Source organism: Amblyraja radiata, chromosome 11 (genome assembly GCF_010909765.2).
Source record: "Amblyraja radiata isolate CabotCenter1 chromosome 11, sAmbRad1.1.pri, whole genome shotgun sequence".
In the NCBI taxonomy this organism is placed as follows: Eukaryota; Metazoa; Chordata; class Chondrichthyes; order Rajiformes; family Rajidae; genus Amblyraja; species Amblyraja radiata.
This window is the reverse complement of record NC_045966.1, coordinates 27,526,378-27,539,536: the sequence shown is the minus strand read 5'-3', so window position 1 is coordinate 27,539,536 and position 13,159 is coordinate 27,526,378. Positions and strand designations below refer to the sequence as shown.

General features: G+C 41.5%; 1 protein-coding gene across 2 annotated transcripts in view; it reads left to right on the top strand.

The window, feature by feature from the left end:
• The window catches only part of stk10 (serine/threonine kinase 10), a 101,128-nt gene that overhangs the window by 58,483 nt on the left and 29,486 nt on the right, over positions 1 to 13,159 (top strand). For both annotated transcript variants that reach the window (XM_033029591.1, XM_033029590.1), the window contains exons 7-11: positions 1,067 to 1,148; positions 3,709 to 3,843; positions 8,266 to 8,916; positions 11,740 to 11,870; positions 12,570 to 12,693. In XM_033029591.1, coding sequence (XP_032885482.1) covers positions 1,067 to 1,148; positions 3,709 to 3,843; positions 8,266 to 8,916; positions 11,740 to 11,870; positions 12,570 to 12,693 — 1,123 coding nt within the window. The remainder of the gene's footprint in view (positions 1 to 1,066; positions 1,149 to 3,708; positions 3,844 to 8,265; positions 8,917 to 11,739; positions 11,871 to 12,569; positions 12,694 to 13,159) is intronic.

The following is a 13,159-nucleotide window of genomic DNA, read 5'->3' as shown; positions in this document are numbered from 1 at the left end:
ATTTGTCAATCTCCTTAAAAATACCCAAATGACGACCTCCACCCTGTGTCTAAATAAGTTCTTTAAGATCTTTCTAAAGGTATGTCCTTTTATTTTGAGGCTGTGCCCTCTTGTCCTGGAGACTCTCCCACCAATGGAAATATCTTCTTCACATCCACTCTGTCCAGGTCTTTTGCTGTTTGGTATTTTTCAGTGATGTCCCCCTGCTCCTTCTAAATTGCAGTGAGTACACCATCATTCCCAAGTCTCTTTGCACCTCCGACTTCTGAATCCTCTCCCTAGAAGGCATACATAGAAACTAGTCTATGCCTTTATTCCTACTACCAAAATGCATGACCCCACACTTTGCGACACTGTATTCCATCAGCACTTCTTTGCCACCTCCCCCAACCTATCTGTTCTTCTGCAGTCCCTGCTTTCTCTACACTACCTGTCCCTCCACCTATCTTCGTGTCATCTGCAAACTTGGCCACAAAGCCTTCAATTCCCTCATATGAATCATTAATATTCGACGTGAAGAGCATCGGGCCCAGCACAGACCCTTGCGGAACACTGCTAGTCATTGGCAACTAATTTTAAAAAAGCTCCTTTATTCCAACTCTTCTGCCATTCAGCCAACCTTCTATCCATGCTAGTATCCACTAATATCATTGATGCTGACATTTTTTGATTGTACATTTTGTAATGGGGAGATGCCGTTCAAGTAATTAAAAAGCAGCCTGGGTGAATTGTGAACAAAATTTGATGATATACTGCAGGGATCCTGTAAGTAAAATACATTGGTGATAATGAAGGTGGTGATTGAGTCCAGGTCCAGGATTTGATGTAAAATTCACAGCCCTGGATAGTGTTCAACTGTACCCAGTGTTTTATGCTCCTAATTTTGACATGAAGGTGGAAAAGGATGTTGGATGACAACTTGTTGCCTTTTTGATGTAAGCTCAGTTGTAAATTGGAACTGTTGAATACCATTTTCAGCACTTCATTTAGTTCCAGACAGATGTAAGCCATGCATTTTATCGCAAAATTGTAACTTTTAAGCATCTGGGTGTTCTAATCTCTGCAGGTCTACAGATTTTAAAGATTTTCTCAAGAAAGCATTGGATAAGAATCCAGATACCCGTCTAAGTGCTGCACTGTTATTACAGGTGAGAATTTGACATTTGGATGATTGATTTACCAAATGAATTGTTTTTAGCGCCATTTTCTATTTGATTTGTTGAATATGTGTAACTGTAGTTCCTCCGTACTTGCTATATATGAATGAATGAGGTTACCATGCTGACTTTAAAGGAAGAATGTTGAGATTGGATTAAAACTTTAGGTACCCCTCTCGCTATTCGATCTAATGGATATTGATCCGGTCTTTTGCTGTCCTGGGGTGTGTCAATGGATTTGGGAAAGATAATCAGTAGCAGAAGGAGACATCCTTAAAGGAAAAATTTGTCCAAATCCAAGAAAAATTTGATGTAAGAATAAAGATTGTGTCCGAGGTTTTAAGTTCCTGTCACGCTGCATATAATCAAGTAATGCAGAAGCAATCTTTAATTTAGTATTGCCTTATTTTTATTATTATTTTTGTTTCATATTCGATTTGTTAATTTCTAATTTTTTTTAATTCTGCGTGTTAATTTTTATTACTTTAATTGCCTTTGAGTGTTGATGAAGCGATACAGGTTCTAATTGACGCTGAGAACAAACTGCATTTAGTCAATAATCACTTAGTTGCTGATGTTAAATCTGGAGTTTGCAGAACCATTTAGCTCCAGGTCATGCCACAAACTCGATTCAAACATGGTCTAAATAACTGAATTTAATAGGCAAGGTAGCAGTGAAAGCCCTTGACATAGGGTGCCATGGTGGCGCAGCAGTAGTGTTGCTGCCTTACAGTGTTTTCAGTTCCAGAGACCCGGGTTCGATCCCGATTAGGGGGGCTGTCTTTACGGAGTTTGTACGTTCAACCCCATGACCACGTGGGTTTTCGGTACCCTCTGAGATCTTCGGTTTCCTCCCACACTCAAGACGTACAGGTACACAATTGTGTGTAGGATAGTGTTAATGAGCTGGGATCAGTGTGGACTCGGTGGGCCGAAGGGCCTATTTCTGCACTGTATCTCTAAACTAAACTAAAAAATCTAATCAAGGCACAATTTTAGTGAGTGTAAGTGCTTTGCTAAAACCGTACTTGTTCAGGATTAATGGGATAACGCTGCACTGGCTGGGTTTGGACCTTGCTCTAAAGGTTAATCACCAGGTCAAAAGTAAGAATATTTGCTAATGGAAATATCACTGTCCATCTTTACTGGGCATAAATCTTTGAACTTCCTACCCAACAGTACTGGTAATACGATCTCTAGAAATACTGCATCAAGAAATCATCACCACCACAGTGAGAACAGTTAAGAAGAATAATAAATGTTGGCCTTGCCATTGGTACTCTGATAAATGAAAGCAGGTGTTGAATTTGTACTTCGCCATTAAATTAATTAATTAAACACAAAATTAACATGCTACATATTGTTTCAAATATGTGCTAGCAAAAACCGGCCCCCAAGTATTTTATATCTTTGTGACATTTTACAATAACAATATGGCAAAATGTGTTATACTAATAATACAATAGGGCAAAATGTCTTCACACTGAAAATCCAAGGTAAGCTTTTTTTTTTTAAAAGAGCTTTTGAGCTATGTAGAAGGCAAAGTAAAATACAAGCTTAGAAAGGTTCAGTTTTAATTGTAACCTATCAACATGGAAGTGGCTGTATTTTTCTGAGGAAATTACGCTGCTGAGGTTTTTATTTTGAAGTGTCGAAAAATATTTAGTGCTGTTGCTTTTTATGTATGTTCAAATTATGTATGTTCAGGGGAGAGTAGGATGAAATTGTAGAAATATTTGTTTGTTCACCGATTCTAATTAAGTCCATCCACGGCCAACTTTATACCGTACAATAAATTCACAGCATTAGTGCTATGGGAGGACTTCATGGGCTCCTAGTTGTCCATTCTGCACCAACCTAGAACACTGAACCTGCTGTTTTAGCTCAGGGCAGCAATTTTCTGAAACTTATGGATTTCGAACCAACTGAAATCCACCAGGAATCAATATGAATAAGAATGCAAGGGAAAAAAAGGCATGAAACTTGTCCTACTTTTGATTCTGTGTTCTCATATTTTCTAGTTCCCTTGGTGTATGAGGGAGTATTGATCTCAGCTTGAGCATACTCTAGTCATTCACAAGCCTTAAAATGGAGAACTGCAAAAATGTTACATTCTCTATATAATGAAGATTCTCATTCCACCGCAAGAATAAAATGTACATTGTAGCTATAGACAAGCCCCAACCTTTCTGCAACAATAACTGCCTGCATAATTTTGTTTGTCTCCTTAAATCCAGTGAGTAGTGCCATTCCTAATCCTTCTCCATAGGTTATTTTTATGAGATTGAATGGTGTTGATAGTAATCACCTGCCTCATTTATTCTAAATGTGTGAATGGATTATTTTCCCTGCTGTGATCTTGCTGACACTAATTACCTGTAATGTTCTTTTGGGGCTCTTTAAGCCATCTTTCTCAAAAGGAAAAAAATCTGAATATATTTAATGCATATCAAAGTGAAAAATGCAATCCAGATTGGGTACTAGTTTATTGCAGTTTTTTTACATCTCTGTTTATGTTGGTAACTATCAATTCAACCTGTTGTTTTAACAGCACCCTTTTGTGAGTGGTGTCAATAGTAATAAGCCACTCAGGGAATTAGTGGCAGAAGCAAAGGCTGAAGTGATGGAGGAAATAGAAGACAATAGAGAGGAAGCAGAAGATGACGACTCATCAGAACTTTTATCGGTAAGTACAATACTGTAACAAAGTTTACTTTTTAAATGTGTTTTTCAAGACTGGGCCAGGACTAAGTTATAGTACTTTGGTCTGAAGCCCTTTATTGGAATGTAATGATGTGAATAAAACCGTACCTTGACTATGGTTGAAAATCACTGCCTTTACCTGAAAACAAAATATGCGTATACTTTCGTAACTTTATTTTAACCTCGTGTTTAAAAACGACTGACAAAAGTAGATTCTGTAAATCATGGAAGAGTGTTAATCCTGGCTGAAACCGACCAGCCATAGTACCCAAACTTTAAGGACTTGTGTATAGGGAGGTTTCACGGCAGTCGGGTCACGACCCATGACCCGTACTGTTGCTACGCTACTCCAAATGGATTACACGCGATGTACTGCAGGTAGGCACTTACCATTGTTTCCAGCGTAGCGGGCCCGTTAACACCCGCTGAAATTGTCAATTTTTGCGCTGTAAATAATTATGGAAATTGGGATAAGCGTGTGAGACATTTAGCCTACTTCAGAATTCCAAAAGTGAGGAGAAATGACAGCAGATAGAAGCGAGAGCTTAAGGGACAACAACATCCAGAGTGCTTGGCGAACATTGGCTGTTTGCTCACTGCATTTCATCAAGTAAGGCATTATTTGTGTTTTTTCTTGATTCCTTTGGCATCTAAAAAGTTTCAGAAGTGATAAATCTGGTTGTAATTTTTTTTTAATCGCCCATGGTTCTCGTGGGTTTTTATATACAAAATGAAAACACATCTGAAGAAAAATTTACAGCCAGATTTATCACTTCTGAGAATTTTTAGATGCCAAAGGAATCAAGAAAAAACACAATTAATGCTTTACTTGATGAAATGCAGTGAGCAAACGCGATAATTCCCCATATTTTCAATGTTTAGCTGCTGTAGTCCCTTCAGTTCTCGCTTCTCTATACCTTCGTTTCGCTTCACGTTTGGAATTCTAAAGTTGGGTACACGGCTCTCACACTTACCCCGACTCCCACAATTTTTTTCAGTGCAAAAATTCAACATTTTGGCGGTTTTTAACAGGTAGGGAAGTACGCGTTTCTAGCATTAATAACATATAACGGAAGTGACGGATGTCTTCCAGTTGGATTTAGTGGCTCCGTGCGTCGAGCCCTATGACCCAGTGACCTTTCGTGCAACCACCCTATTGCTAGGCTATTTTGGTCAAGTCTGGTGTGCTCTGTAGAAATGGGGCAAGCTTCTGAATGGTGCCAGCAAGTCTGTGGCCCAGATCAGTGTTGCATTGTCAGTTGACAGATGGATGAGATTTCTACATTCGGGGAAATGTAAAATGCATAAGGTTAATTGGATCTCTGCAAGAGCCTTGCATATATTGTAAATAATGTTGCGAGACAGTTACCCTGTTAAGTGGTGATTGGTTTAAATGTTCAGCACTGTCTGGTTTGTTTGAATCCCAGGGTAAATGTTGCATTTCTCAAGATTCTGTTAGCCTCTTCTGGAAGCTTCACCTGCAACAATATAAGAAGATTCTGTAATTGGCCTGTGTACCTGTCAGTAATGTATTATTGTAATTTGTTATACTTGATTGGATTGTAAATATACCACCCCTCTGTAGTTCGGCCCCTCAAGGTTCGGGGACCTATAAAAGTCAGCCCCCACGAGGTCCGTTGTCGATCTTCTGGAAGAGCGCTTGGGACTGCGAGTCCTTTTGCGGTGTTTCTGCTTGCACGAGGCTAAATAATAATAATAATAACTTTATTTATAGAGCACTTTAAAAACAACCACTGTTGCAACAAAGTGCTGTACATGACTAATCATGAACAAAAATTATTACAAGACAATAAAAACACTAAAAAAGAGAGTAAAAACAATAAAAGACATTAAAAACACTAAAACAGGAGCAAAGTCTCCTGGCTTGGCCAGGCAGATACAAGGATTGAGCCTGCAGTGGTTTAGGTATCGTATAGGGGGATTTGTTGTGCTTTCTAAAAATAAAGTTTAGTTGTTCCAGTGCTTGAATGAGTGGTTTATTGACTGAACTAGATTGGGGGAAGCTTAGAAAGAGCTTATTTACAAGAGGATTGTTATTCAGATTCAAAACCTATGATGTGGTGTGCCACCAGGAACGTATGTCGGTCCACTATATTAGTGTTTATTACTCGTTTGTCAGCTATATTAATAAATTGGATAATTGTTGGTAACATGGTTACATGATGTGGCGTAGACGGAGAAATTGGGAGTAGGGATGGAGTCCTTTTAGGAAGCAGGGTGGGAAGAAGTGTAGTCCAGATTGCCATGGGAGTCAGTGGGTTTATAGTGGATGTCGGTCAGTAGTCTATCACCCTGCGATGGAGAAAGTGAGTTCAAGAAATGCTAGGGAAATGTCGGAAATGGTCCATGTGTATTTGAGTGCCGGATGAAAGTTAGTGGTGAAATGGATGAAGTCAGTGAGTTGTGTGTGGGTGCAGGAGGTAGCACCAATGCAGTCGTCGATGTAGCAGAGGTAGAGTTTGGGGATGGGGCCCTGGTACGCCTCGAATAAAGATTGTCCAACGTACCCTACAAAGAGCAGGCATAGCTAGGACCCATGCGCATGCCCATTGCTGCGCCTTGTATTTGGAGGAAATGGGAGGAGTCAAACGAAACGTTGTTATGGGTAAGTACCAGCTCCGCTATGCGGAGGAGAGTATTAGAAGACAGGGATTGGTTGGTTTTGCGTTCGGGGAAGAAACGGATGGTTTAAGACCCCCCTGGTGGGGGATGGAAGTGTAGAGTGACTGGACATCCATGGTGAAGATGAGGGAACGGCGGGCCTTGAAAACGGAAGTCCATGAGTAGACGAAGAGCGTGTGAGGTGTCTTGAACATAGGTAGGGAGGGATTTAGCCAGGGGGGACTGGATGGTCGAGGTATGTGGAAATAAGTTTGGTAGGACACGAACAAGCAGAAACAATGGGTCTGCCAGAACAGTCAGTTTTGTGGATTTTGGGGAGAAGGCCGTGCTTTAAAAAAAATATTAGCCAAAGAACAAATAGAACAGTGCAGCACAAGACAGGCCCTTCAGCCCACAATTTATGCTAAACATGATACCAAAACCAACTCTTATCTGCCTCTCCCTGCATATCCATATGCCTATCCAAAGGTCCCTTAAGTGGCACAATTGTATCTACCACAACTACTACCCCTGGCAGCACATTCCAAGCACTCGCCAATCTCTATCAAAAATAAAACCTGTCCTGCACATCTCCTTTAAAATTTCCCCTCTCACCTTAAAGCTATGCCCACTGATATGTTTTATTTCCCATCCTGGGTAAAAAGGTTCGGTCTACCCTATCTATGCCTCATTATTTCATATACTTCTTCCAAGTCTCCCCGCAACCTCCAGTGTTCCAGAGAGAAGCAATCCCAGTCTGTCCAACTTTGCTCTGTTGCTAATACTCCCTAATCCAGGCATTATTCTGGTAAAAGGTAATGAAAGGAAATACAGATGCAAATTTATACCATTCTGGTAAACTTTAGGGCATGTCCCACTTTGTGATTTTATGGGTGACGACGGTCGTCAGTGACTGACGCCCGATGTCGCCTAAAAACCGTCAATTAGTATGACACAGCCATGTCAAGGTACGACACTCTGCGTCACCATAGGAGAGGCATGCGTCTCCATAGGACAGCATGCGACAGCATAGAACAGCACCTGTGACATCACAGCCGTCGAGCGCCGTCAATGTATGTCCACCCGCGACACGATACAGCAAGACACGACGGGTTGTGTCATCTGGGGCAACATCGCGACACATCGTTGTCGCATAGTGATGCATGTTGACGCACAATAAATTAGCATAGGCAATGACCATGCATCACCCGTACGTCAACATGCGAAAGGGCGCATGACAAAAGACATGCAGATGTCGCGCGAGGATTTCGAACATTCCAAAATCCTGGGGCAGCAGGGAGACACCATGCGTCACTACATGTGCCACGACGCGACACCCTCTTTTCAGGCTGTCGCCTAAAATGTCGCCCAAGTGGGACAGGCCCCTGACTCTGCACCCACTCAAGCTGTTACATCCTTCCTGTAATGGGCAACCAGAACTACACGCTATACTCCAAATCGGACCTTTGTCAAAGCTTTTTATGATTTTTATCCTGTTTGTGAGATATTTTAGTTGCCTGCATGTTAAGTTCTCTTATTGTATTGTGATGTGAATGTGACTTAAACTGCTGAACGTTCATCAGGAAATATAGGAATGCTTTGTTTTAATGTATACATTCATAGAGGAATAACTGTTTGTACAGACCATCTATTGCCAATAAATCATGAGATTTTATTGAAATTACGTTGTTCTTATAACCAAATACAGTGAAGTTAATTTCATAATCTAGCAATAAATAGCTAAAGCTTTGATGCATAACTGAATTAAGATGTTGTTCTTCAGCCCCTTCCAGGTCATGCACGTGGTCCTTCTGAATTGAGCCAAATTAGTCTGGAAGCTGAAAACCTTGCCAAGAACTCAGTGTCTTCAGACGTTAATGGTGCTGATTCTCAGAAAGTTGGAAAACCTGATAAATCCAATGAAGGACAATTGGACGAGGGCATATGCAGCGGTGATAGTGACAAAGCAGAAAGTGAGAACTCGGTGAAGACCATCAGCTCTGACTCTGGTACAGACGATGGAAAGAACGGTCCATCTACCAAAGACGCATCTAAAATGGACCAGCAAATTAATGAGGGGAAAATGGGAAGTATAAATACTGCTGAACAGGTTTCAGAAACAAAGGTATTAGGAAAGGAATCCACTGAACACAAGCAACTGAGTTTGGCAGTCAATTCTGAGCATGTCAAACCTACAGATAAGATGATCCCTGAGGATACCACTGTTTCAAAGAATGAACAGAATGAATCTGATAATCAAGCGACTCTGCCTCCAGATTCATCAACTCCCAATGGGGTGGGAGACACTCCTGATGGAAATTCAAAGAGAGATTCGTATTCTGGTAGTATGTCTGCTTCTGACAGCATAGACTTGAATATTTCTCTTTCAGGTGAACTGTCTTTAAACAAGGAGACTGGTTCTATATCCATACGGGTAAGAAATTTTGATATTTGTAATTTCTTGGGAATTAAGTTTTATTAGCATGAAGTGCGGATTAGGTGACATGAAGTTAGGCACTTTAAAAATAAAACCCTTACACTTACTGCTTGTTGGAAATAAGTTCTTACTTGGGTTACTTGGTCAAAGAGCACACAGGATACTGGAAAACCCCCACATCTACATTGATGTCAAACTGCTGACTCTTTGGATGCTGATTGACCAGCTCAGTTTCTTGCAATTTCTGATTTTATTCCTGAATTAATAGAACATAATTTAAAATTCCATGGCTATCTTCCAGTTCCACCTTCATCAGGAGTATTCAGTTAATGGTTTGCATTTCTACTTTCGGCATTTGCATCGGCCAGATGTTTCAGTGCCCTGAGATCACCGGCCAAATGTGTCCTGCAAATGCAGTTTTTTTTTTGTTTTTTTTCGAAAAAGTTCCTGGGTGTGATTTTCTGTTGTGAAGCTGGCTTCTAGTTCATTTGCATGGTCCTGGGCAAATATGGCCTGTTTGTGTGCAAGTGGCCAGTTATGCTATCCTTTGTTAAACCCAATCCCCAAATTTGCCAAGCCTCAGTTGTCATTCTGATTGAACATTTGTGCCCAATGGAACATGTTTCTAAATACACGCGGAAACAATTTAAAGCATTTTGACTACTTTAAATTAAATGAAAATTGGTATTTGCCTTTGTCTTGGCAGACATTTTATCTTTTTTTTGTTGGATTGCAAAGTTCCAGTCCAATTCAATTTTGAATAACTTTTTTCAGAAAACCTGTTATTATAATGTCACATGGCCTGAACAGATCAATGCCAGAATCTTGTTCAACTCTATTGCTTTGAAATTGAGGAATTGGTTTATTATCATTATCTATTCTGTAGTTGCAAATTATTTTTCTCCCATGTGAAATGCAATTATTGCCATTTGTGGGTAACTTAGATGCATGGAAAGATGTCAACCCCACTTCTATTCAGTATTCCAAGGAACACATTGCAACTATTGTACTCTGTGCTTTTTCTCTAACTAATATAATGCTGAAACACTGACATTATATTCTGCGTTCTGATATTTTTCTTTTTGCACTACCTGTTGTACTTGCTTGATGGCTTAGTTGTATTGTATGACTTGATTGGCAAGCATGCACGCACATTTTTTCACTGGATCTCAGTACATGTGACAATTATAAACCAATACCAACTATACTGGGAACAGTCAGTTTGATAGCCATGGGAAAATATTGAACTACCAGCACAGGGGTGTCTGGGATTATGGGGATAAGGCAGGAGAATGGGGTTAGGAGTGAGAGATAGATCAGCCATGATTGAATGGTGAAGTAGACTTGATAGGCCGAATGGCCCAATTCTGCTACAGGTGCACAACCTTTTATCCGAAGATCCAAATAACGAAAACCTCCGAATAGCGGACATTTTTTCGGTCCTTGAAGAAAGGTCCTTGAAAACGTTCACCGAGGGCGGCCCGCAGAGGTGACAGCGGAACCTCCGGTCGGTCCTCCAACAAAGGGGAACTAAATCCCCATTCATAAAAGAGAAGGTGAGAGTATATTGGGTGAGTGTATATTGCGCGGGAGGGTAGGAATCATTGTAAATCATTGCTTAAATGTTAGTCAGTTAGTTTGGTGGGCTTTTGGGGGGAACTTTAATTCTTCGTCCCCTACCTGGTCGGAGAAGCGGGGAGCGGGCAATGCCTTACCGGGTCGCCGTGCAGTAAGCTCCGGACCGCTGTGCCGCGGCTCCCAACATCGTGGAGCTGGGGCTGTGGCCGGCTGCGCTGGATTTGGATTTGTAGCGCCGCGCAGCCAGGGGTAGAGTTCGCCGTGGTCGGAGCTACAACCGGCGCCGCCCGTGGCCGGACCACCGCAGCTCCACGATGTTGGGAGTCAGCGGCCCACAGCAGTCCGGGCTGCGGTGGTCCAGCCACGGGCGGCGCCGGTTGTAGCTCCGACCACGGCGAACTCTACCCCTGGCTGCGCGGCGCTACAAATCCAAATCCAGCGCGGCCGGACACCCGCAGCCCCAGCTCTGTGACGTGGGAGCCGCGGCACAGTACTGCACGGCGACCCGGAAAGGCATTGCCCGCTCCCCGCCTCTCTGACCAGGCAGGGGACTAAGAATTAAAGTTCCCCCCTTCACCCCCACCACATAAAATCCCTCCAAACTAACTGACTAACATTTAAGCAATGATTTACAATGATTCCGCGGTCTCCGCGGGAGGAGGCAGCCGCTACAGACTTTCCAAGCGGCCAGCGCTACCTACCTAATCTACGCTAAAAATCTTCCATTCCGAAACCCGAAAATGTCCGATATCCGAAATGTGTCTGGTCCCAAGGCTTTCGGATAAAAGGTTGTGCACCTGTACTATCACTTATGACCTTGTGACATTACTAGACTAAATCCTATTAGCTAAGTCAATTACTTGTTTTGTGCCCTTTGGTTAAAGTAATAAGATCACTACTCATTTGATTACTGTTTCCATTGACATCCAGCAATATAAATAACATTTTTTTATATGCATTATTAGCATGACAGCATTTTTATGATTCGTGACATTAAAATATGCAACTCTAACAGTGCAAAAGGTATTAATCCATGGCTAAATGTACCTTCTGGCATTTGAACAGGATAGAAGACTCCATTAAGAAGAATCTTTGTGGTGCAAAATGAGCTTTAAATCCTGTTTGGCACAAGGCAAAAAAAAAAGATCATATACCAAGTATAGAATGCAATAGAATAATTAGGTATGAATCACTTAGTGCACTTTCAAAGTAATCATTGTGATTGTATGCTTGTTTGTATAGGATAATAAAGCAAACAACAAAACTCTGAAGCGAACTAGAAGGTTTGTTGTAGATGGAGTGGAAGTAAGTGTTACGACATCAAAGATAATTGGTGAAGATGAGAAGAAAACAGAAGAAATGCGATTCCTAAGGCACGTGGACATTTTATTTAAACCTAAAAGCATTGAATCTATTGACTTTAGAGATGCAGCGTGTATCTGTACCCGCTGTATCTCTAAAGTACTTCGGCCCATCGAGTCTGCACCGAACAGCAATCACTAGGATATGCTAGCGCTATCCTGCACACCAAGGACAATCTACAGAAGCCAATTAACCTACAAACCTGTACGCCTTTGGAGTGTGGGATGAAACTGGAGCACCCTGAGAAAACCCATACGGTCACAAGGGGAACATGCAAATTCTGTACAGACAGCACCTGCAGCAGTATCAAACCTAGGTCTCTGGTGCTGTAAGGCAGCAACTCTACCACTGAGCCACTGTGCTGCCCTCTATTTAAATGAATAGATTTTGATAGCTTCATAATCTACTTGGAACATTTAATTACTTTTTACTGGCTTTACAATGGAAGCTGCAGAAATGACTATGGGTCATTAACGTAGTTTGTCCAAGTTTAAGTCAGCTATTTACACATGTTATGCATTAAAAATGGTGTGATTGATTTTGTGGTGAGGAATTTTTGTTACATTTGGTATATTCAAAGGTTTCAAAGGTCTTTTATTGTCCCGTGTACCATTTAAGATACAGTGATATACAAATTACCATAAGTTTATGCTTAAGGTTGATAATCTGCAGTACATCATGAGCTTTGAATTCTTGTTTTAAATCCATAGGAGACAGGAACTGCGAGAATTGCGCTTACTGCAGAAGGAGGAACATCGAGCTCGAACGCAACTTAATTTGAAACTGCAGCAGCAGCGGGAACAAATGATTCGTCGATTTGACCAAGAGATGAATGTATGATTTGCCTTTTTCTCTTTAATCAATTTGTGATATGTGATGAAGCTCAAATTACATTGGTCTATTGATAAAAATGCCCCTCTCGCTGTGTGACTTATAGCAGTCATTTTCATGAGCGGTCTAAAGAGTTGGGTGCGAAAGTGTGGCTTTCAGTTTGCACCTCATCAGTAAATGCTTTTTGGTGCAAAGTGAATTTGGTTTTGGTTACAGATACAGCACAGTACAGGCCTTTCAGCCACTTAGTCAGTGCAGACCGGTGATCTCCTTGCATCCTATCCTACAAACTGGGGAGAATGTACAGTTTACACTGAGGCCAATTATCCTACAAACCTGAACGTCTTTGAAGTGTGGGAGGAAACCGGAGCACCCAGGGAAAGCCCACGTGATCACGGGGAGAACATACAAACTCCGTACAGACAGCACCGGTAGTCAGGATCAACCCGGGTCTCTGGCACTGTAAGGC